General features: G+C 46.7%; 1 protein-coding gene across 1 annotated transcript in view; it reads right to left on the bottom strand.

Moving 5' to 3' along the window:
* The window catches only part of LOC137537292 (zinc finger protein 208-like), a 121,333-nt gene that overhangs the window by 64,110 nt on the left and 32,464 nt on the right, over window positions 1–24,759 (bottom strand). Inside the window, exon 5 of the mRNA XM_068259370.1 lies at window positions 16,620–18,408. Within this exon, the coding sequence (XP_068115471.1) occupies window positions 16,620–18,408 (1,789 nt within the window). The remainder of the gene's footprint in view (window positions 1–16,619; window positions 18,409–24,759) is intronic.

Below are 24,759 nucleotides of genomic sequence, written 5' to 3' on the forward strand. Positions count from 1 at the left end.
ATGCTGAGGATTAGATTGTGATCTCCTCTGAGGACAGTCAGTGACATGACTATGTACACTGTAATGTGCTGCAGGAGATGTCAGTGCTATATAAATACATAATAATGCTATGGTAGGACATTAGACTATGACTATGGTAGGATTAGAGTGTGAGCTCCTCTGAGGACAGTCAGTGACATGACTATGTACTCTGTAATGTGCTGCAGGAGATGTCAGTGCTATATGAATACATAATAATGCTATGGTAGGACATTAGACTATGACTATGGTAGGATTAGAGTGTGAGCTCCTCTGAGGACAGTCAGTGACATGACTATGTACTCTGTAATGTGCTGCAGAAGATGTCAGTGCTATATAAATACATAATAATAATAATATGGTAGGACATTAGACTATGACTATGGAAGGATTAGACTGAGCTCCTCTGAGGACAGTCAGTGGCATGACTATGTACTGTGTAATGTGCTGCAGAAGATGTCAGTGCTATATAAATACATAATAATGCTATGGTAGGACATTAGACTATAACTATGGTAGGATTAGAGTGTGAGCTCCTCTGAGGACAGTCAGTGACATGACTATGTACTCTGTAATGTGCTGCAGGAGATGTCAGTGCTATATAAATACATAATAATAATATGGTAGGACATTAGACTATGACTATGGTAGGATTAGAGTGTGAGCTCCTCTGAGGACAGTCAGTGACATAACTATGTGCTCTGTAATGTGCTGCAGAAGATGTCAGTGCTATATAAATACATAATAATGCTATGGTAGGACATTAGACTACGACTATGGTAGGATTAGAGTGTGAGCTCCTCTGAGGACAGTCAGTGACCTGACTATGTACTCTGTAATGTGCTGCAGAAGATGTCAGTGGTATATAGATACATAATAATAATATGGTAGGACATTACACTATGACTATGGTAGGATTAGAGTGTGAGCTCCTCTGAGGACAGTCAGTGACATGACTCTGTACTCTGTAATGTGCTGCAGGAGATGTCAGTGCTATATAAATACATAATAATAATATGGTAGGACATTAGACTATGACTATGGTAGGATTAGAGTGTGAGCTCCTCTGAGGACAGTCAGTGACCTGACTATGTACTCTGTAATGTGCTGCAGAAGATGTCAGTGCTATATAAATACATAATAATAATATGGTAGGACATTAGACTATGACTATGGTAGGATTAGAGTGTGAGCTCCTCTGAGGACAGTCAGTGACATTACTATGTACTCTGTAATGTGCTGCAGAAGATGTCAGTGCTATATAAATACATAATAATAATATGGGAGGACATTAGACTGACTATGGTAGGGATTAGAGTGTGAGCCCCTCTGAGGACAGTCAGTGACATGACTATGTACTCTGTAATGTGCTGCAGAAGATGTCAGTGCCATATAAATACATAATAATAATATGGTAGGAGATTACACTATGACTATGGTAGGATTAGAGTGTGAGCTCCTCTGAGGACAGTCAGTGACATGACTATGTACTCTGTAATGTGCTGCAGAAGATGTCAGTGCTATATAAATACATAATAATAATATGGTAGGACATTTCACTATGACTATGGTAGGATTAGAGTGTGAGCTCCTCTGAGGACAGTCAGTGACATGACTATGTACTCTGTAATGTGCTGCAGAAGATGTCAGTGCTATATAAATACATAATAATAATATGGTAGGACATTACACTATGACTATGGTAGGATTAGAATGTGAGCTCCTCTGAGGACAGTCAGTGACATGACTATGTACTCTGTAATGTGCTGCAGGAGATGTCAGTGCTATATAAATACATAATAATAATATGGTAGGACATTAGACTATGACTATGCTAGGATTAGAGTGTGAGCTCCTCTGAGGACAGTCAGTGACATGACTATGTACTCTGTAATGTGCTGCAGAAGATGTCAGTGCTATATACATACATAATAACAGTACATAGATTGTAGTTGCATTTATGCACCATATGGTTTTTCATGAAACACTTTTGCACACTATTATTCCTGTTTCAGTGCCAGTATTTCTGCAAATAGTGGTCATTCCTCGCAATACCCGCTTGCTCCGTGACACGATTTATGTATAATGTTATAAATTACAGGATAATCTCATTATAATTAACTCAGGTAAACATTCTGGTATAGTAAACTACCTCTCCAGGTCCCGGCCAATCTCCATTATAAGTCTATGAGAGTAACGCCTGGTATAATAAACTCTGCTATAATAAAACTTCTGTTATAGTAAACATTTTTTTTTGGCACCTGCGTGACGCTGACTCTGGATATAGTAAACGGTGGGCAGTGCATGCGCCATCTGTCGGGTGGGCGGTGCATGCGTCATATGTCCGTAGGTGGTGCATGCATTATATATCAGAGGGTGGTGCATGTGTCACATGTCAGTGGGCAGAGCATGTGTCACATGTCAGTGGGCGGTACATGTGACATATGTCAGAGGGTGGTGCATCTGTCACATGTCAGTGGGCAGAGCATGTGTCACATGTCAGTGGGCGGTGCATGTGTCATGCCAGTGGGAGGTGCATGCTTCATGTGACAAAGGATGGTGCATGCATTGTATATCAGTGGGCAGTGCATGCCTCGTATGTCAGAGGGTGGTGCATGCAACATATGTCAGAGGGTGGTGCATGTGTCATATGTCAGCGGGGGTGCATGTGTCATATGTAGGAGGGGCGGTGCATGCATCAGAGGGCGGTGCATGCTTCATGTGACAGAGGGTGGTGCATGAATTGTATGTCAGTGGGCAGTGCATGCCTCGTATGTCAGAGGGGGTAGTGCATGCGTCATATGTCAGAGGGTGGTGCATGTGTCATATGTCAGCAGGGTTGCATGCGTCATATGTAGGAGGGCGGTGCATGCGTCATGTCAGTGGATGGATCATGCATCATGTCAGTGGGTGGTGCATGCGTCATGTGTCAGAGGGCGGTGCATGCGTCATGTGTCAGTGGATGGAGCAAGCATCATACGTCAGTGGGCGGGGAAGCATCATATGTCAGTGTGACACCCATGGTCGTCTGCTCTCTTCAAGCTGGTTGCATGTGAGTTACTGCCGATAATATTTGTAAGACAAGAAGAATGGCCCCGGCGTTGGAGATACAGCACTGTACAAATAAAGCAGCCTGGGGGAGATGAGGAATCATGTGAATGTAAACAAAAGAGGATGCAGCGTTACCACTTCCACTTTCCAATCACCGAAAAAAGTATCATCACAGTCCTCCCACAGGATTGTACACTCTCCGTATCTCTTCCCTTGTTAGCGATGACACTCCTGGTAGTGTGTGGAGTGCAGTACAGGCTACTTTCACTTGTAGTGCAGATCAGAGCGGGCCTACTTGCTGCAAAACTAAGGAGAGTGGAGAGTGCTAAGTCCCGCCCACTGAGGTATCAGTGCCACTTGCATTACTTATGGGAGTGGCTTATGATTGGTTGCATTTTGAAGAGAGGCTTCATGATTGGCTCATGTATGAGCAGAACATTTTGCAAGACACGTGCCGCAAGTCCCGCCCACAGAGGTATCAGAATCACTCACAGGAAGTGAGTGGTTGCCTTTATTCAGTGACAGCTGCAGTTTTTGAGGAGCCCTGGTTACTGTACCAGCAATTTGTCCAGCCAGGCTATGCAGCCCTAAGGTATACTGAACTTTATAGTCCACCAAATGTGCAAGTGCTGTACTGTACCTCCAATGGGAGGACAGAGCTGCTCCTGTGCAGCAGAGAATGTACCAGGACATGCTGGGCCATTTCTAGGACAAGTGCTTGTACTGTACCACCAATGGGAGGACAGAGCTGCTCCTGTGCAGCAGCGAATGTACCAGGGCATGCTGGGCCATTTCTAAGACAAGTGCTTGTACTGTACCTCCAATGGGAGGACAGAGCTGGTCCTGTGCAGTAGAGAATGTACCAGGGCATGCTAGGCCATTTCTAGGACAAGTGCTTGTGCTGTACCTCCAATGGGAGGACAGAGCTGCTCCTGTGCAGCAGAGAATGTACCAGGGCATGCTGGGCCATTTCTAGGACAAGTACTTGTACTGTACCTCCAATGGGAGGACAGAGCTGCTCCTGTGCAGTAGAGAATGTACCAGGGCATGCTAGGCCATTTCTAGGACAAGTGCTTGTGCTGTACCTCCAATGGGAGGACAGAGCTGCTCCCGTGCAGCAGAGAATGCACCAGGGCATGCTGGGCCATTTCTAGGACAAGTACTTGTACTGTACCTCCAATGGGAGGACAGAGCTGCTCCTGTGCATCAGAGAGTGTACCAGGGCATGCTGGGCCATTTCTAGGACAAGTGCTTGTACTATACCTCCAATGGGAGGACAGAGCTGCTCCTGTGCAGCAGAGAATGTACCAGGGCATGCTGGGCCATTTCTAGGACAAGTGCTTGTACTGTTCCTCCAATGGGAGGACAGGGCTGCTCCTGTGCAGCAGAGAATGTACCAGGGCATGCTGGGCCATTTCCAGGACAAGTGCTTGTACTGTACCTCCAATGGGAGGACAGAGCTGCTCCTGTGCAGCAGAGAATGCACCAGGGCATGCTGGGCCATTTCCAGGACAAGTGCTTGTACTGTACCTCCAATGGGAGGACAGAGCTGCTCCTGTGCAGCAGAGAATGTACCAGGGCATGCTGGGATATTTCTAGGACAAGTGCGTGTACTGTACCTCCAATGGGAGGGCAGAGCTGCTCCTGTGCAGCAGAGAATGTACAAGGGCATGCTGGGCCATTTCTAGGACAAGAGCTTGTGCTGTACCTCCAATGGAAGGACAGAGCCGATCCTGTGCAGCAGAGAATGTACCGGGGCATGCTGGGATATTTCTAGGACAAGTGCTTGTACTGTACCTCCAATGGGAGGACAGAGCTGCTCCTGTGCAGCAGAGAATGTACCAGGGCATGCTGGGCCATTTCTAGGACAAGTGCTTGTACTGTACCTCCAATGGGAGGACAGAGCTGCTCCTGTGCAGCAGAGAATGTACCATGGCATGCTGGGATATTTCTAGGACAAGTGCTTGTACTGTACCTCCAATGGGAGGACAGAGCTGCTCCTCTGCAGCAGAGAATGTACGAGGGCATGCTGGGCCATTTCTAGGACAAGTGCTTGTACTGTACCTCCAATGGGAGGACAGAGCTGCCCCTGTGCAGCAGAGAATGTACCAGGGCATGCTGGGATATTTCTAGGACAGGTGTTTGTACTGTACCTCCAATGGGAGGACAGAGCTGCTCCTGTGCGGCAGAGAATGTACAAGGGCATGCTGGGCCATTTCTAGGACAAGTGCTTGTACTGTACCTCCAATGGGAGGACAGAGCTGCTCCTCTGCAGCAGAGAATACACCAGGGCATGCCGGGCCATTTCTAGGACAAGTGCTTGTACTGTACCTCCAATGGGAGGACAGAGCTGCTCCTGTGCAGCAGAGAATGTACCAGGGCATGCTGGGCCATTTCTAGGACAAGTGCTTGTACTGTACCTCCAATGGGAGGACAGAGCTGCTCCTGTGCAGCAGAGAATGCACCAGGGCATGATGGGCCATTTCTAGGACAAGTGCTTGTACTGTACTTCCAATGGGAGGACAGAGCTGCTCCTGTGCAGCAGAGAATGTACCAGGGCATGCTGGGCCATTTCTAGGACAAGTGCTTGTACTATACCTCCAATAAGAGGACAAAGCTGCTCCTGTGCAGCAGAGAATGTACCAGGGCATGCTGGGCCATTTCTAGGACAAGTGCTTGTACTGTACCTCCAATGGGAGGACAGAGCTGCTCCTGTGCAGCAGAGAATATACCAGGGCATGCTGGGCCATTTCTAGGACAAGTGCTTGTGCTGTACCTCCAATGGGAGGACAGAGCTGCTCCTGTGCAGCAGAGAATGTACCAGGGCATGCTGGGCCATTTCTAGGACAAGTGCTTGTACTGTACTTCCAATGGGAGGACAGAGCTGCTCCTGTGCAGCAGAGAATGTACCAGGGCATGCCGGGCCATCTCTAGGACAAGTGCTTGTACTGTACCTCCAATGGGAGGACAGAGCTGCCCCTGTGCAGTAGAGAATGCACCAGTGCATGCTGGGATATTTCTAGGACAAGTGCTTGTACTGTACCTCCAATTGGAGGACAGAGCTGCTCCTGTGCAGCAGAGAATGTACCAGGGCATGCTGGGATATTTCTAGGACAAGTGCTTGTGCTGTACCTCCAATGGTAGGACAGAGCTGCTCCTGTGCAGCAGAGAATGTACCAGGGCATGCTGGGCCATTTCTAGGACAAGTGCTTGTACTGTACCTCCAATGGGAGGGCAGAGCTGGTCCTGTGCAGCAGAGAATGTACAAGGGCATGCTGGGCAATTTCTAGGACAAGAGCTTGTGCTGTACCTCCAATGGGAGGACAGAGCTGCTCCTGTGCAGCAGAGAGTGTACCAGGGCATGCTGCGCCATTTCTAGGACAAGTGCTTGTACTATACCTCCAATGGGAGGACAGAGCTGCTCCTGTGCAGTAGAGAGTGTACCAGGGCATGCTGGGCCATTTCTAGGACAAGTGCTTGTACTGTACCTCCAATGGGAGGACAGAGCTGCTCCTGTGCAGCAGAGAATGTACCAGGGCATGCTGGGATATTTCTAGGACAAGTGCTTGTGCTGTACCTCCAATGGGAGGACAGAGCTGCTCTTGTGCAGCAGATAATGCACCAGGGCATGCTGGGCCATTTCTAGGACAAGTGCTTGTACTGTATCTCCAATGGGAGAACAGAGCTGCTCCTGTGCAACAGAGAATGTAGCAGGGCATGCTGGGATATTTCTAGGACTAGTGCTTGTGCTGTACCTCCAATGGGAGGACAGAGCTGGTCCTGTGCAGCAGAGAATGTATCAGGGCACGCTGGGCCATTTCTAGAACAAGTGCTTGTGCTGTACCTCCAATGGGAGGACAAAGCTGGTCCTGTGCAGCAGAGAATGTACCAGGGCATGCTGGGCCATTTCTAGGACAAGCGCTTGTACTGTACCTCCAATGGGAGGACAGAGCTGGTCCTGTGCAGCAGAGAATGTACCAGGGCATGCTGGGATATTTCTAGGACAAGTGCTTGTACTGTACCACCAATGGGAGGACAGAGCTGCTCCTGTGCAGCAGAGAATGTACCAGGGCATGCTGGGCCATTTCTAGGACAAGTGCTTGTACTGTACCTCCAATGGGAGGAAAGAGCTGCTCCTGTGCAGCAGAGAATGTACCAGGGCATGCCGGGCCATCTCTAGGACAAGTGCTTGTACTGTACCTCCAATGGGAGGACAGAGCTGCCCCTGTGCAGTAGAGAATGCACCAGGGCATGCTGGGATATTTCTAGGACAAGTGCTTGTACTGTACCTCCAATGGGAGGACAGAGCTGCTCCTGTGCAGCAGAGAATGTACCAGGGCATGCTGGGATATTTCTAGGACAAGTGCTTGTGCTGTACCTCCAATGGTAGGACAGAGCTGCTCCTGTGCAGCAGAGAATGTACCAGGGCATGCTGGGCCATTTCTAGGACAAGTGCTTGTACTGTACCTCCAATGGGAGGGCAGAGCTGGTCCTGTGCAGCAGAGAATGTACAAGGGCATGCTGGGCCATTTCTAGGACAAGAGCTTGTGCTGTACCTCCAATGGGAGGACAGAGCTGCTCCTGTGCAGCAGAGAGTGTACCAGGGCATGCTGGGCCATTTCTAGGACAAGTGCTTGTACTGTACCTCCAATGGGAGGACAGAGCTGCTCCTGTGCAGCAGAGAGTGTACCAGGGCATGCTGGGCCATTTCTAGGACAAGTGCTTGTACTGTACCTCCAATGGGAGGACAGAGCTGCTCCTGTGCAGCAGAGAATGTACCAGGGCATGCTGGGATATTTCTAGGACAAGTGCTTGTGCTGTACCTCCAATGGGAGGACAGAGCTGCTCTTGTGCAGCAGATAATGCACCAGGGCATGCTGGGCCATTTCTAGGACAAGTGCTTGTACTGTATCTCCAATGGGAGAACAGAGCTGCTCCTGTGCAACAGAGAATGTAGCAGGGCATGCTGGGATATTTCTAGGACTAGTGCTTGTGCTGTACCTCCAATGGGAGGACAGAGCTGGTCCTGTGCAGCAGAGAATGTATCAGGGCACGCTGGGCCATTTCTAGAACAAGTGCTTGTGCTGTACCTCCAATGGGAGGACAAAGCTGGTCCTGTGCAGCAGAGAATGTACCAGGGCATGCTGGGCCATTTCTAGGACAAGCGCTTGTACTGTACCTCCAATGGGAGGACAGAGCTGGTCCTGTGCAGCAGATAATGTACCGGGGCATGCTGGGCTATTTCTAGGACAAGTGCTTATACTGTACCTCTAATGGGGGGAATAGTTGATCCTATGCAGCAGAGAATGTACCAGGGCATGCTGGGCCATCTCAAGGACAAGTAAATGTAGTGGGTGAGATCGCTCAACCTCTATTACCCAAGGCAAGGTGCTGGAGACCAGTGCGGCAGATCAGGATACAGGAGGAACAGAGTCCGCACACCCGCAGGTAGAGTCCAAGGGTTTTTATTCAATGCAATTCACAAAGGCAGTAAAATGGCTGACATGTTTCGGATCATATCCTTACTCATAGCCTAAACATACTGAGATCAAGGTGGACCATATATACTAGCCCGGCTCCGCCCCAGGGTGTGTATACACAAGAGGCCAAGAGAACTTAAAGCTGCAGGACTGAAAACCTGCACAGGAGTATATATGGGGTATATATATATATATGGGAAATCCACCATCCCGATATTCCAATGTATACCAAATACACTAATTAAAAAACCGAGTACATAATAGAAAAATACAATACAATAATATAAAACTACAGATGTACAAAAATACAAATACAATCTCCAGAAGTGCGGAGCTTCTATGGGGGCAAAATTTTTGCCCTCTCTCGCTAACCTCTTTATGGGGTGGTGGGAGGAGCTCCGCATTTTTGGCGACTCGAACCCCTTCCTGGACTCTATTATTTGGTATGGTCGTTTTATTGACGACCTTTTGTTAATTTGGCAGGGCACAGAGGATACTTTGCAACAATTTTTATCATATATCAATTCGAATGACTTCAATCTTTCATTTACCTGTATGTCTAACGATATGCAAATAGATTTTCTTGACATTACCCTGTTTGGTTTTGGTGAATCTGGTAGAATAGAGACTAGAACATATAGGAAGCCTTGTGCTGGAAATTCCTTATTACAAGCTACAAGCTGCCACCCGAGACATACCCTTAGAGGGGTCCCTGTTGGAGAATTTATTAGGGCTAGGAGGAATTGCTCTACGGAGGAATTCACCATTCAGGAATTCTGTCCTCAGATCGCGGTTCAGGTCTAGGGGCTATTCAGACTCCGATCTGGATAGGGCCCAGAGAATTGCTATCTCCAGGGACAGGGACAGACTTCTGAGAAACAGCCCGGATACTGTACAGGACACCAACGCTGCCCCTTTAAATTTTATTACCACCTATAGCCAACAATACAACCAAGTTATAGGGGTGATTAAGAAGTATATCCCTGTATTGTATGCTGATGATAAGCTGCAAGAAATTCTTGAGCTGGGATGTAGATTTGCCTACAAAAGGGCTCCCTCCCTGTCGTCCACCCTCTCTCCCAGTTTGTTCCAATCTAATGCTGCACCCCAACGGTCTACATGGCTGTCTGTTTTGGGGTCACATAGATGTGGACTTTCTTCCTGCAACTATTGCATTCACCATCGTTCTTCACGTGGTGTCTTTTCGGCTGCTACCCAAAAAACTTTCCCTATACGACAATTTATTAACTGCAGCACTAAATCTGTTGTCTATGTGGTCACATGTACTATTTGCAACCTACAGTATGTGGGCTGCACTACGCGTTGCTTGAGACAGAGGATCTCTGAGCACTTTAATGCGGCCTCCTGGAAGACAGATAATATTAGCAATGTTGCGAGGCACTACAGGGAGAGGCATGGTTGCAATATGGAGGGTTTCTCATTTCAGGGAATTGAGAGGGTTACTGCCCCTTTTAGACGTTGTGATCTCTGTATGAAATTACGTACACGGGAGGCATTTTGGATCCTACAGATGGGCACTAGGGAACCTAATGGCCTCAATGCTAGGTGGGATATTAATTTTATATACTGATATCGCTTTAATCTTGACTTTTTGCATTTTTGTACATCTGTAGTTTTATATTATTGTATTGTATTTTTCTATTATGTACTCGGTTTTTTAATTAGTGTATTTGGTATACATTGGAATATCGGGATGGTGGATTTCCCATATATATATATATACCCCATATATACTCCTGTGCAGGTTTTCAGTCCTGCAGCTTTAAGTTCTCTTGGCCTCTTGTGTATACACACCCAGGGGCGGAGCCGGGCTAGTATATATGGTCCACCTTGATCTCAGTATGTTTAGGCTATGAGTAAGGATATGATCCGAAACATGTCAGCCATTTTACTGCCTTTGTGAATTGCATTGAATAAAAACCCTTGGACTCTACCTGCGGGTGTGCGGACTCTGTTCCTCCTGTATCAAGGACAAGTACTTGTACTGTACCTCCAATGGGAGGACAGAGCTGCTCCTGTGCAGCAGAGAATGTACCAGGGCATGCTGGGATATTTCTAGGACAAGTGCTTGTACTGTATCTCCAATGGGAGGACAGAGCTGCTCCTGTGCAGCAGAGAATGCACCAGGGCATGCTGGGCTATTTCTAGGACAAGTGCTTGTACTGTACCTCCAATGGGAGGACAGAGCTGCTCCTGTGCAGCAGAGAATGTACCAGGGCATGCTGGGCCATTTCTAGGACAAGTGCTTGTACTGTACCTCCAATGGGAGGGCAGAGCTGCTCCTGTGCAGCAGAGAATGTACCAGGGCATGCTGGGATATTTCTAGGACAAGTGCTTGTACTGCACCTCCAATGGGAGAACAGAGCTGCTCCTGTGCAGCAGGGAATGTACCAGGGCATGCTGGGATATTTCTAGGACAAGTGCCTGTACTGTACCTCCAATGGGAGGACAGAGCTGCTCCTGTGCAGCAGAGAGTGTACCAGGGCATGCTGGGCCATTTCTAGGACAAGTGCTTGTGCTGTACCTCCAATGGGAGGACAGAGCTGCTCCGGTGCAGCAGAGAATATACCAGGGCATGCTGGGCTATTTCTAGGACAAGTGCTTGTACTGTACCTCCAATGGGAGGACAGAGCTGGTCCTGTGCAGCAGAGAATGTATCAGGGCATGCTTGGCCATTTCTAGGATAAGTGCTTGTACTGTACCTCCAATGGGAGGACAGAGCTGGTCCTGTGCAGCAGAGAATGCACCAGGGCATGCTGGGCCATTTCTAGGACAAGCGCTTGTACTGTACCTCCAATGGGAGGACAGAGCTGCTCCTGTGCAGCAGAGAATGTACCAGGGCATGCTGGGCCATTTCTAGGACAAGTGCTTGTACTGTACCTCCAATGGGAGGACAGAGCTGCTCCTGTGCAGCAGAGAATGTACCAGGGCATGCTGGGATATTTCTAGGACAAGTGCTTGTACTGTACCTCCAATGGGAGGAGAGAGCTGCTCCTGTGCAGCAGAGAATGTACCAGGGTATGCTGGGCCATTTCTAGGACAAGTGCTTGTACTGTACCTCCAATGGGAGGACAGAGCTGCTCCTGTGCAGCAGAGAATGTACCAGGGTATGCTGGGATATTTCTAGGACAGGTGCTTGTACTGTACCTCCAATGGGAGGACAGAGCTGCTCCTATGCAGCAGAGAATGTACCAGGGCATGCTGGGATATTTCTAGGACATGTGCTTGTACTGTACCTCCAATGGGAGGACATAGCTGCTCCTGTGCAGAAGAGAATGTACCAGGGCATGCTGGGATATTTCTAGGATAAGTGCTTGTACTGTACCTCCAATGGGAGGACAGAGCTGATCCTGTGCAGCAGAGAATGTACCAGGGCATGCTGGGATATTTCTAGGACATGTGCTTGTACTGTACCTCCAATGGGAGGACAGAGCTGATCCTGTGCAGCAGAGAATGTACCAGGGCATGCTGGGATATTTCTAGGACAAGTGCTTGTACTGTACCTCCAATGGGAGGACAGAGCTGGGCCTGTGCAGCAGAGAATGTACCAGGGCATGCTGGGATATTTCTAGGACAAGTGCTTGTACTGTACCTCCAATGGGAGGACAGAGCTGGGCCTGTGCAGCAGAGAATGTACCGGGGCATGCTGGGATATTTCTAGGACAAGTGCTGTACTGTACCTCCAATTGGAGAATGTACCTATTTTTAGGGCAGCTTCTGATCTAATAAACCACTTTTCCTGGTGCCTTGGAGTTTACTGTAACAAGATTATACTGTGTCTGGATAATTTGCATGTAAATGCATGCTAATGAATGTCAGAGGGCTCGTTCCCATCACATGCAAATCTTTATTCACATTGTCCTGCTGGGAGGAGACAGCTGAGATCTCGCATGATGCCTACTGGCTCCATATGTGAAATGCTAAACATCAAAGAGAACCAGAGACGAAGCACCCTCATGTATTTTCGTACATTTATCAGCGGGAACATGACAGTAAACACCTACCCTGCTTTTAGTTTCATCCTTCTCTGCTAAATCTACCTGTTATCAGCTGTGATAAGAATACCCGACTGAGTATTCAGTCTAGGTTTGACCTGGAATCATATTCAGTCTTCTGTGAAGTATTTTCAAGCCCAAGCATGCCCCCTTGTGGCTCTGCTTTCCTGCTTTGCATACTCAGAGCTCTCATGACATGGGAGGGGCTGCTCTTGCCGAGAAAGAAGTTTTGAAACAGACAAGTGTGGCTGTGTAATCTGTGTGCACTGACTGTGCAGTCATCATTATTTCTATGAGAGACACTTCCTACAGGCAGCCACACAGCATACCAGAATAATAAAAGCACACAGATGAAAGCCTGCAGCAGCCCTGCTTGTCTATAGTCTCATAGAGCCTAGACAGCACATTCAGAACAGCTCATAACCCGGAAGGAGAAGGGATATGAGCTGATGGCCATATTGGATTTCTCCTGGATAAATAATGGATAAAAAAACACTCAAAAAGGCACACCAGAGCGGCGAAATTATCAGGTAGAGCATTTATTCTTTACAAGCTATCAACTGATATGTTTATTTTGTGTGAAACGTTCATCTCTGGTTCCCTTTAAATACATTTTATGTATTAGATGTACCAATATTCATGTCACCTCAGTTCAGGGAGTTTACCCACTTGATCCCTGGTGCTCCCTTTTGGACCAGAGTAATTTCCACCTTTCAGCCCTCCTTCCATTCTTCGCCAATAACTTTATCACTACTTATCATACTGAAATAATCTATATATCTTTTTTTGCCACCGATTAGGCTTTCTTTGGGTGGTACTTTTTGCTTAGAATTATTTTATTTTAGATGCATTTTAATGGGAATAATAAGAATGAAATGAAAAAAAATATTTCTCAGTTTTCAGCCATTATAGTTTTAAAATAAAACGTGTTACTGTGCATAAAACAAACATATTTTATTTGCCCACTTCTCCCAGCTATTACAACATTTGAAAGATCTTCCTAGTACAATGTATGGTGACAATATTTTATTTAGAAATAAAAGGTGTATGTTTTGTTTGTTTACACTAATTACAAGTCCTTATTTGCAAAAACAACAGTAATATACCCTGATGACATACATATTAAAGAGGCCCTGAGCAGATCATTTAAAGAGGAGCTGTTAGGTATAAGGTCTAAAAAAAACACATATATCAGTAGCTAAAGATTGGCTGTACTTACATTACATATGCATTTCACTGTCCACGTTTAGATTTCAAATAATTTTTATGTAGTATTTGCAGAGAATGATGCTCCTGACAGCTCATGGCAGGTTCCATATTTGTCTGTCTCCTATGAAGCCAATTGTGATGTCATATCCTGCCTGCTTCCTGATGATTCCACTCACAAAAAAGATCCTAATGGACAACACTACTGTGCAGTGAATATTAATTAGCCATGTGGCTAGGAACAATAGCGGACTCATGCAGTATACTCTCCCCTGTGATTTTTCAGTGCTGTGAGCTGGGCTGCATTACAAGCTGCTGTAACATGAGCCTGTAACTTCTCACTAGCAGCAGAGGGGAGGACCCAAGGTGGGAAGAAGCAGCCCCAGAATGCTTTGCAGTATGGTATGCGGCCTCTCGTCCTTTTAAGAGCTTGGGAATAACAGCCTTGCTGTTCAGCACACATCAAAAGTAAGAGAGAGTTTTTAACTTCAGTATTGCCTTTTTGGCTTCCTTCTAAACTGTTTAACACGGGAGAATAGAGGTTTAAATCAGCTTTTGCAGCTTGACATTTACTCTTTAACCACTTGCCGACCGCACGCTTATACCGTGCGTCGGCAAAGTGGCAGCTGCAGGACCAGCGACGCAGTACTGCGTTGCCAGCTGCAGGCTGATTAATCAGGAAGCAGCTGCTCGCGCGAGCGGCTGCTTCCTGTCAAATCACGGCGGGGGGGCTCCGTGAATAGCCTGCGGGCCGCCGATGGCTGCTCGCAGGCTAAATGTAAACACAAGCGGAAATAATCCGCTTTGTTTACATTTGTAAGGCAGATCGGCGATCCCCGGCCAATCAGCGGCCGGGGATCGCCGCCATGTGACAGGGGACGTCCTGTCACTGGCTGCACAGGACGGACGTCCTGTGCAGCCCGGATCACCGGGGGGAGAGGTAGGAGAGGGAGGGGGGTGAATGTCGCTGCGGAGGGGGGCTTTGAGGTGCCCCCCCCCCCGCAACTAGCCTGCACGCAGGAGCGATCAGACCCCCCCCCCTGCACATCATCCCCATAGGGGGGGAAAAAGGGGGGGCGATCTGATCGCTCTGCGTGCACCCTGATCTGTGCTGGGGGCTGCAGAGCCCACCCAGCACAGATCACAACAAACAGCGCTGGTCCTTAAGGGGGGTAAAGGGTGGGTCCTCAAGTGGTTAAAAGCAATTCTGAACTTATCTGATGTTTCCTCCATCCCCCCCATAGCCCGTGAGGTCCCTCAGCGTCCTCTGAGTCCTCTCCGTGGCGTCCTGGCAGCCCTATTAGCTCGGCGACTTCACGCAAAGTCCTGCGCATGCACGGTTCTCAAAAGACCGAACCTTTGTCAGGCTGTAGGTGGTGCTGACTCTGCTTGCTTGCTGTAAATAAATACTGTGGGTGTCTTATTACCTTTTTGGCCTCTGAATGTCTTCTCACTTTATTCCTGTGTGCTGTGAGCAGGAAGTGCTGTTTGTGTGGTTTTATTTGCACTTTGTCAGAGATCCGGCATCTCACCGATGATAGTGATCATTAATTGAAGACACTTTGATCAATGAATGGTAAATGTTCCCATCCGCCGATCACTGTATCAACGTGCGGCGATAAAACTGCACACAAGAGCACGCCCAATGGGTGATCGTGGGGAGGTATATATATCTACACTAAGGGGCATAGATATACTATAGTTAGTGCAAGAAGTGGTTGACGCTTAACAAAACATTACACTGAGCAGCATGACAGTCCTCGGGATTCTGGGTAAAAAATGCTGCCATGTGCATCGAGCAAGGAATAACTGGAAAACAACCCTTATGGCCAAAACATTTCCCACGCTCAGTGCAGTAATAGAGCTTCTTCCCAGTGATGAGAGAGGAATGAGCCGAACTGACCAAGGCCTCGATTCATCATTCTCTTTGTGATAACTTTTTCCAGTTTGTTAAATTACCGAATTTGAAGTTTATCGATTTCTAGTTGTATTCATCAAGGTTTTTCAGCATTCGGTGCGAATTCGATAAAATATCGATAACAATTCAGTAACCATTCGGTAACCTGACGAGATTTCTATTTTACAGCGGTAATTTAACACAAGGCCATAAGATTCCCATGAAATTCTGGGTAAAAGGCAGTCCTTTGAACACTACGTAGCAACATTCCGAATAGGGCTTAACACCTGGACCAGGATTCTGGAAGTGGCTTGGGACAATCCCACAATTTCACCAGCTATGGCTTGATAGGAGACTTTTCTATAAAAATGTAGTGCAGCTAGCAAATTAGTTAACCCTGGCACTGCCTGTGTTCTCTTACAGGATGATTCAAGAGAGATGTCCTGTTATAGCAAATAAATCCATTCTCTTGCAAATTGATGTAGTTCTAGACCTTATTCTGGCCCTTCTGCACCTTTGAATCACTCTCAGCTGATACATAACCACTTCAAATGTCTCCATCTTCTCTGTCAGCAATGATCTGACAGGAATAACGACAGAGCAGGGAAGGAGATAACTAATCCTAAATGTAACGCTAAACCACGCCCACTTTCATTTTCATGAATTGCACTTTCTTCCGTGTTATCGCATCATTACCGAATTATTACCGAATGCTCGCTAACAGCTGTAGATAACTTTGATGAACCCTGAAATCAACTTATCGAGTTTGGTATTTTACCAAGCTGTCAGTAATTGATTTTATAAGTCTTGCTGAATCGAGGCCCAAGCCTGTTACTGGCTGCTGCACTCCACCCCCCATCCTCCCTACTGCCTGCTATGCTGGGGAGATGGAGAGCAGTATGCTGTGGCCACTTCAGGTTCACTGGATGCAAAGCTATCACTGACCCTTACTTATCCCCAGTGTGAGTTCTCTCATGTATGACAAGACTAGATTTATGTGCAAAACATTTCCCACACTCAGCACATGAATAGGGCTTCTCACTAGTGTGAGATATCTCATGTCTGACAAGCTGAGATTTCTGTACAAAACATTTCCCACACTCAGCACACGAATAGGGCTTCACTCCAGTGTGATATCTCTCATGTCTGACAAGTTCTGATTTCCGTGCAAAACATTTCCCACACTCAGCACATGAATAGGTCTTCTCACCAGTGTGATATCTCTCATGTCTTACAAGGTATGATTTCTGCACAAAACATTTCCCACACTCAGCACATGAATAGGGCTTCTCACCAGTGTGAGATCTCTCATGAACAACAAGATAGGATTTATTAGCAAAACCTTTCCCACACTCAGCACATGAATAGGGCTTCTCACCAGTGTGAGATCTCTCATGTATGACAAGAAGTGATTTCTGTACAAAACATTTCCCACACTCGGTACATGAGTAGGGCTTCTCACCAGTGTGATATCTCTCATGTCTGTCAAATTGTAAGAAATGTGCAAAACATTTCCCACACTCAGAACATGAATAAAGCTTCTCACCTGTGTGATATATCTCATGGCTGGCAAGCTGTGATTTGCTTACAAAACATTTCCCACACTCAGCACAGGAATAGGGCTTCTCACCTGTGTGATAGCTGCTATGACTGGCAAGCTGTGATTTCCTTACAAAACATTTCCCACACTCATCACACGAATAAGGCTTCTCACCAGTGTGAGATTTCTCATGTTGGACTAGGTTTCCTTTAATTCCAAAACATTTCCCACACTCAGCACATGAATAGGGCTTTTCACCAGTGTGAGTTCTCACATGAAAGGTAAGGTCTGATCTCTGTGCAAAACATTTCCCACAGTGAGTACATGAATATGGCTTTTCACCAGTGTGAATTCTCTCATGTTTGATAAGATGAGATTTGTCTGCAAAACATTTCCCACACTCAGCACATGAATATGGCTTCTCACCATTGTGGGATCTCTCATGAATGACAAGCCGTGATTTCCGTCCGAAACATTTGCCACACTCAGCACATAAATAGGGCTTCTCACCAGTGTGAGATTTCTCATGACATTGTACCTCTGATTTACGTAGAAAACATTTCCCACACTCAGCACATGAATAGCGCTTCTCACCAGTGTGAATTCTCCCATGTATGACAAGTTGTGATTTCCATACAAAACCTTTCCCACACTCAACACATGCATAGGGCATCTCACCAGTGTGAGTTCTCTTATGTACGACAAGCTGTGATTTCAATACAAAGCATTTCCCACACTCAGCACACGAATAAGGCTTTTCCCCAGTGTGCATTCTCATATGTGTATAAAGATTTGATTTCTGTACAAAACATTTCCCACACTCCGTACATGAATAGGGCTTCTCCCCAGTGTGAGATCTCTCATGTACGACAAGCTGTGATTTCCGCACAAAACATTTCCCACACACAGCACATGAATAGGGCTTCCCGGCAGTGTGAGATTTCTCATGATTGACAAGCTGTGCTTTCCCCATAAAACATTTCCCGCACATGGAACAAGAATACGACCCTCCAGCAGGGGGAGAGCTGTGCTGGGTATGAGGCCCCTCATGGTTAGACAGGTGAGGGTAGTCTGACGGAATATTTGGGGTCACCAGGATATCTGCAGGAGACTCTTGTCCAGTGACATCATCATCCGTTGTACAGTCTGTGGATACAGAGCAACGAGTCTCTGAGAGGTTCCTGATGCCGGGACTCCACCCTGCAAATAGAGAAACATCATCACTTCCTGTTAGAGAATTCTGAGGGGAGGAGCAATTATCATTAGGGAGGGTCAGTGAGCTGCTGATAATTCCAAGTTGGTGCAAAATTTATGCAGATTAGAAATGGACCAAATGCAGCAGCTGCATAACTTTGCATATATAATTAGCAAAGCATTTGCATTATATTTGCAAATCATTGACCCTCCCAACAGCTAAAGCATTAGCCAAACATGGAAAGCAGTAAAGTGTAAACAAGGGCAAGACAATGGAAGCAAGGGATTATTCTTCACTTTCATTTAAATTGTAATTTAATTTTAACTTTCACTCTTCACTTTAATTCAAAGATATCATGTTGGCAAAAATGGAGCAAGAGGAAAGTCAGAGTGTCAAACATATTTAATCTTTATTATCAGGTTGTCATTAAAGAGGAACTGTAAACAGAAAAAAAAATTCCTCTCAGCGATGTCCAGTAAAAATGCCTATAGGACGAACCATTTTTACTCCTGACAGAGTAACAGGTTTTTTTTCTTTATTCCAGCAGTTGTAACTGTTATACAGTGAAGGCTGTAACCACCTTTTTTTTTCTTTTAACTGACTGATGTCATCATAAGGCGCCCAATGCCTGTGTGGAGAGAAGTGCAGTTAGGGAACTAGGAGGCTAGTGGTTTGTTTGTATATACAAACAAAATTGAATGGCTGTTGTGAAGCAGTTGCGGCAGGGTAAATTAATAGAAAAAAGGTGGTTTATTGTGATGAATGGGGAATAGAGAAGATCAGGTCTACTTCTGTACTGTGAGAATCAAGTTTCAGCCTAGAGCAGTGATGGCTAACCTTGCCACTCCAGCTGTGACAAAACTACAAAACCCATCATGCCTCTGACTCCCCTATGTATGCTTAGAGCTGTCAGAGTATTGCAATGCCTCCAGCTGGAGTGCCAAGGTTAGTCATCACTGGCCCTAGAGGGTGGGGCATAGAAAGTTTCTGTTTCATTGCTCCTCACTCAATCTGCAAAAAGCTAATACCTCCCCCATCTTATGCCTGGTACACATCATTCTATTTCCTGTTTGATAGTCGGGTAGAATTGATTATTTCTGACAGATCTGATCTGATTTCCGATTGTTTTTCTAGTCGATTTTCCGATCACTTCTATACAAAAATCAATTGTGGATGTGGTTACCTTTGGCAGCTGCTGGATGTGAAAACTTTTTTTCTTCATTTTGACTTGGATACATTTTCAATCAGGTAGTGCAGGCTTTGGTTCTTTGACTTTTAACAGGTCCAATGTTTTTACTGTAAGCTGTGTTCTGTCAGTAAGGGCCTGAGTCCTGAGTAAGCTATGTTCTGTCAGTAAGGGCCTGAGGCCTGAGTAAGCTGTGTTCTGTCAGTAAGGGCCTGAGTAAGCTGTGTTCTGTCAGTAAGGGCCCGAGTCCTGAGTAAGCTGTGTTCTGTCAGTAAGGGCCCGAGTCCTGAGTAAGCTGTGTTCTGTCAGTAAGGGCCTGAGTCCTGAGTAAGCTGCATTCTGTCAGTAAGGGCCTGAGTCCTGAGTAAGCTGTGTTCTGTCAGTAAGGGCCTGAGTCCTGAGTAAGCTGCATTCTGTCAGTAAGGGCCTGAGTCCTGAGTAAGCTGTGTTCTGTCAGTAAGGGCCTGAGTCCTGAGTAAGCTGTGTTCTGTCAGTAAGGGCCTGAGTCCTGAGTAGGCTGCATTCTGTCAGTAAGGGCCTGAGTCCTGAGTAAGCTGTGTTCTGTCAGTAAGGGCCTGAGGCCTGAGTAAGCTGTGTTCTGTCAGTAAGGGCCTGAGTCCTGAGTAAGCTGTGTTCTGTCAGTAAGGGCCTGAGTCCTGAGTAAGCTGTGTTCTGTCAGTAAGGGCCTGAGTCCTGAGTAAGCTGTGTTCTGTCAGTAAGGGGGTACAAGAAAACAGGAGCGCACCGCTGGTGCAATAAACTTTTTTACTTTATGTAGACACGCATTAAAATTACACTTACAGTGTGTAGAAGTTAAAAGCGCCTGTCAAGCCTGCCGGTAATCCTCTCCTCTCACCCGCGCTTGGCCAGAGCGACGGGGTGCGATGTTGTTTGGCGTGGGAGCGGAGGTGGTGGGCGGAGCCAGGTCGCAGAAGTGCCGTCTGACGTCACGACGTTTCGGCGTTAACCACGCCTTCATCAGGCCAAGCGCGGGTGAGAGGAGAGGATTACCGGCAGGCTTGACAGGCGCTTTTAAATTCTACACACTGTAAGTGTAATTTTAATGCGTGTCTACATAAAGTAAAAAAGTTTATTGCACCAGCGGTGCGCTCCTGTTTTCTTGTACTCTCTAATAGATCTGCTGGCACCACCCAGCTTGTGGAGCAGCGCCCATCCAATTCTTATATACCCCATCAGTTGAAGGCTGTGCAGGGATTTTTCTTTCGTTCTGTCAGTAAGGGCCTGAGTCCAATGACACAGTTATGTCAGCTTTTCAGTTACACACCAATGTTACCGATGCTGAAAAGCAGACAGAAGCAGACACAACTGCATTAGTGGGATCAGGCCCTTAGGCTCCTTGTACACTATGGGTCTGATTCACTATAACAAATAGCGTGCCTTATTAGTTAACATGCCCTATCAGACTTAGTGTGCCTTATCAGAGTAGCATAGCGAGCGGTACGAAATTATGCCTGCTAATTGGCAATGACGAGAGCTCCACTCGTCCTGCCCTGAGCCCCTGCGGGTCCAATCACTTTAAAGGACATTATCCCCGCACTGATTGGCCCAGCAGTCTGTCAAGTTCCTTGTGAAGGGCAGCCTATTGGGCCAATCAAAGTGCGGGGATAATATCCTGAAGGCTGGGTGCACACTTAGCAGAAACGCAAGCGTTGTGGAAAACGCTGCGTTTTTGCCGCAAATGGAAGTGTATTGGCCGCAGGAAAAAACGCATATCAAAAACGCACATGCGGTTTTGCTACCTGCATTTTCAAAAACGTTGGTTGTGTTGCATAGTCTTCAAAAACGCATCAAAAACGCACATAATGAAAGTCAATGGATACGCAATGGTATTCGTTTTCCATGCGTTTTTCTATGCCTTTTTGATAAAAATAAAAATGTTTTCTGATGTATTTCTGCTTCCTGTTGTCTTCCTAGTGATTTGCATAAAACGCAAAAAATGCACAATGCGAACTGCAAACGCATTAAAACGCATGCAAAACGCTTGAAAGATGTATTGGCGGTAAAAAAAAAAAAAAAAAAAAAAAGCTAATGCAAATACACCAAAAACGCGCACTGCGTAAAAGAACCATGACATAAAATGCAGCCTTTCATGTACGCCTACCCAAAAAGTGATTGGACCCGCAGGGGCTCAGGGCAGGTCGAGTGGAGCTCTCATCATTGCCAGTTAGCAGACATAAGTTTGTAGTGCTCACTATGCCACTCTGATAAGGCGTGTTAACTCTGATAAGGCGCATTAACTGATAAGGCACGCTATTTGTTATAGTGAATCAACCCCTATATGCAATGTGATCCGTCACAACACACAATATCGTGGCATCCCAATGCGATGCAATGATGTTTCTATGGGGCTAGTAAACTGTGCACATTGCATTGCAATGGGTTATTTGGATAATGTACTGCTTTACAGTGGCAGTGAATCCTACTTTTAGTTATACTGTATGCATTGCAATGCATCGTATGTGGCACTTTTTGGCAGCATTGCGTTACGATTCTATCATAACACAATGTACATAGTGTGCCAGGAGCCTTAGCCCGTGGAAAGGGTGATGGGAAATTCGGGCACCTGCTAGCAGCAGAAGTTTCGGCACCACCGTAGGTGCCATTGAAATCTGAAGTGAGGTGAAATTTGGACACATGCAGCACCGGTATCACAATTGGCACTAATGGTGGCATAGTGGAACAGATCCCGGCTGGGGCACTAACTGCATGGAGTTTGTATGTTCTCTACGTGTCTATGTGGGGTTTCTTCTGGGCACTTTGGTTTCCTGCCACCTCAGACAAGATGGCTTCCCCCTAAATTGGCCCTAGAGTACGATACATACATAGACATGTCTATGGCAGGTATTAAATTGTGAGTTCCCCTAAGGGACAGTTAAGTAACATCTGTCATTTGTCCTGGAATCTCTCCTGGTATTTTGACCAGTTGCACAATTATGCGCATGCGCGGCCTCGTCCACGGGCCCACGCCACGCTCCCATGCCCTGGAGCATACTGCGCATATCCCTCCTGTGCACATGAGTGTGCAGGAGAGCGTGGCTGATGGACAGCGAGGGAGCCCACATACTGTACCTCATAGGGCTGGAGGAAGCCCCAGGTAAGTATAAATATGCCCATTACTGTTATCTCAGGGTTACATTTAAAATGAACCTGAGATGAAAGACATCTCAAGCTTTATACTTATCCCCCTTAGAGCCGCTCAGCCCCTCGCTACCTCCCTGGGTGGCTCCTGTCCCCCACAGTATGGCCCAATAGCCTGGCCCATTGAACGTATTGTGCAAGTGCAGAACACTCCCAGCCACGGAAGCATGCCTGGCCGAGACACACATGTGCGACAACGCAGTGTTCTCCCTAGAGCCCTTTAAGTGGGCAGGCCGCCCGGGTAAATGCTTTTACCGCCCGGACGTTATTTACAGCCTCCTTCCACGGCTGGTTGAAGGTCTTTGATCTTCTTCACTTCTCTATTTAGTTCAACGGGCAGCGGCTGCGTCAACACAGAGCAGACAGCCCACTGCTGTCAGTCAGAGACATGATCTCCCCCTCCTCCTCAGATTCTTCCTATCAGCAGCGTGGGAGAGGGACGGGGAAAGCTAGGAACAGCACAGAGCAGAGGAGTCTGACTGCGGGAGCTTTGAAGGAGCTGGAGGGCGGGGCGTACACCGAGGGAGCAGAGACTGACTTGCATGGCTCTATTCCGAATAGTGAGTACTGAGTAAGTAGGTTATCTCCCGGGCCACTGCAATGGCAGACGCTCTTCTCCTCCTTCTCGCTCTGTCAGTGCAGAAGCACAAAGCCCCTTCCTCTCCTCCCCCTCCCTTCCCTTCATCAGATAAGCTTTATTGTGTCTGTGGGTTCATTAACAAATCAAAACGGTTAAGCATTGAGAGTTTACAACAGTTAAAATATACCCCATTTAAACACTGCCAGGGATGTGTCATGAGAGATATAAGGAGCAGTTTACAGCCAGCTGCGAGAGAAGTCTGGTACATGGCATTCACTCAGTCTTCTATCTCACTACACAAACCTTTGTAATCTAACACCAAATGTCTTTCCCTAGTTTAAATTAACCCCTGATTCTCCAGCTTTCAGAATCTGCACATGGATGGCTAAATGTTCAGTTAGCCTGCCTGGTCTCAGCTGTTATGCTTATTTCACAATAATGCAATTTTCTCTGATTGACGGTCCAATCTATTTCCCACAAGTCTGATCTTATTCCCAATCGCTTTTCTAATCACGTCTATACAAAATGAATCAGAAAAATGATCGAGAATCAGATCAGACCTGTAAGAAATAATCGATTCGACTATCAATTCTGACAGAAAATTGCATTGTCTTTATAATGCTTAGTACACACAATCTAACTTATATGCTCACAAATCACTGTGCTTAAAATTAGCCTATTTTTTACTAAGTCCCTTCTGGGGTTCTCACCACCCCTGGTGCTGCCTGTGTGATTAGTTAGTCAGCACTCTTCTCTGGCTCCTAGTGTATGTCCAGCAGCAGGAGTCATGCACATAGCATGCACGGTGAATGTTATCTGGTCTTTGTCAGTCATACATGTTTTGATAGGGCTATGGCATTCATACCGGAATGCTTTTCAGGGGGGTTTCAGCGCTTTGCTGATCATCAGTAATCAGCAAAGTGCTAGGACAATGTTACTTTATGGTAGCAATAATTCTGCAGTTGTGATTTGTTTAAAATCGCTAATGTGCTGCCTGCAGCATTGTGGGAGCGTTCACAATGTCCCAAAAGAGATGTCCCCCTCTCCACGCAGCTTGGTGCCAACCTCTTCCGACCCAGCGTAACTCTCCCTCTGCCCTCAGTATTAGTTTACTTCCTCACCCAGTAGCAAACAGTGTGACCTTACTTCACCACCCGGCTACTTTTCCATGCCACCCGGCTGGAAAATATTTCTGAGGAGTACACTGCAACGCAAGACTCGGCCATGCTATCAAGCCATGCGGTGGGATGGGGAGGACTGGGACCTTTTGGCCTGGGAGGGGAAACACAAACTAGAGGCCCGTTATCATGGCAGCCCCAGCCCAAATGACATCACACACGCACCCCACGTTGCAGTGTTCTCCCCAGGCTCTTTTAGCCGGGTGCTCCACCCGGCTAGATTTGATGACCACCCGGCTGCCATCGGCTCACT

The sequence above is a fragment of the Hyperolius riggenbachi genome, chromosome 10, assembly GCF_040937935.1.
Source record: "Hyperolius riggenbachi isolate aHypRig1 chromosome 10, aHypRig1.pri, whole genome shotgun sequence".
Lineage (NCBI taxonomy): Eukaryota > Metazoa > Chordata > Amphibia > Anura > Hyperoliidae > Hyperolius > Hyperolius riggenbachi.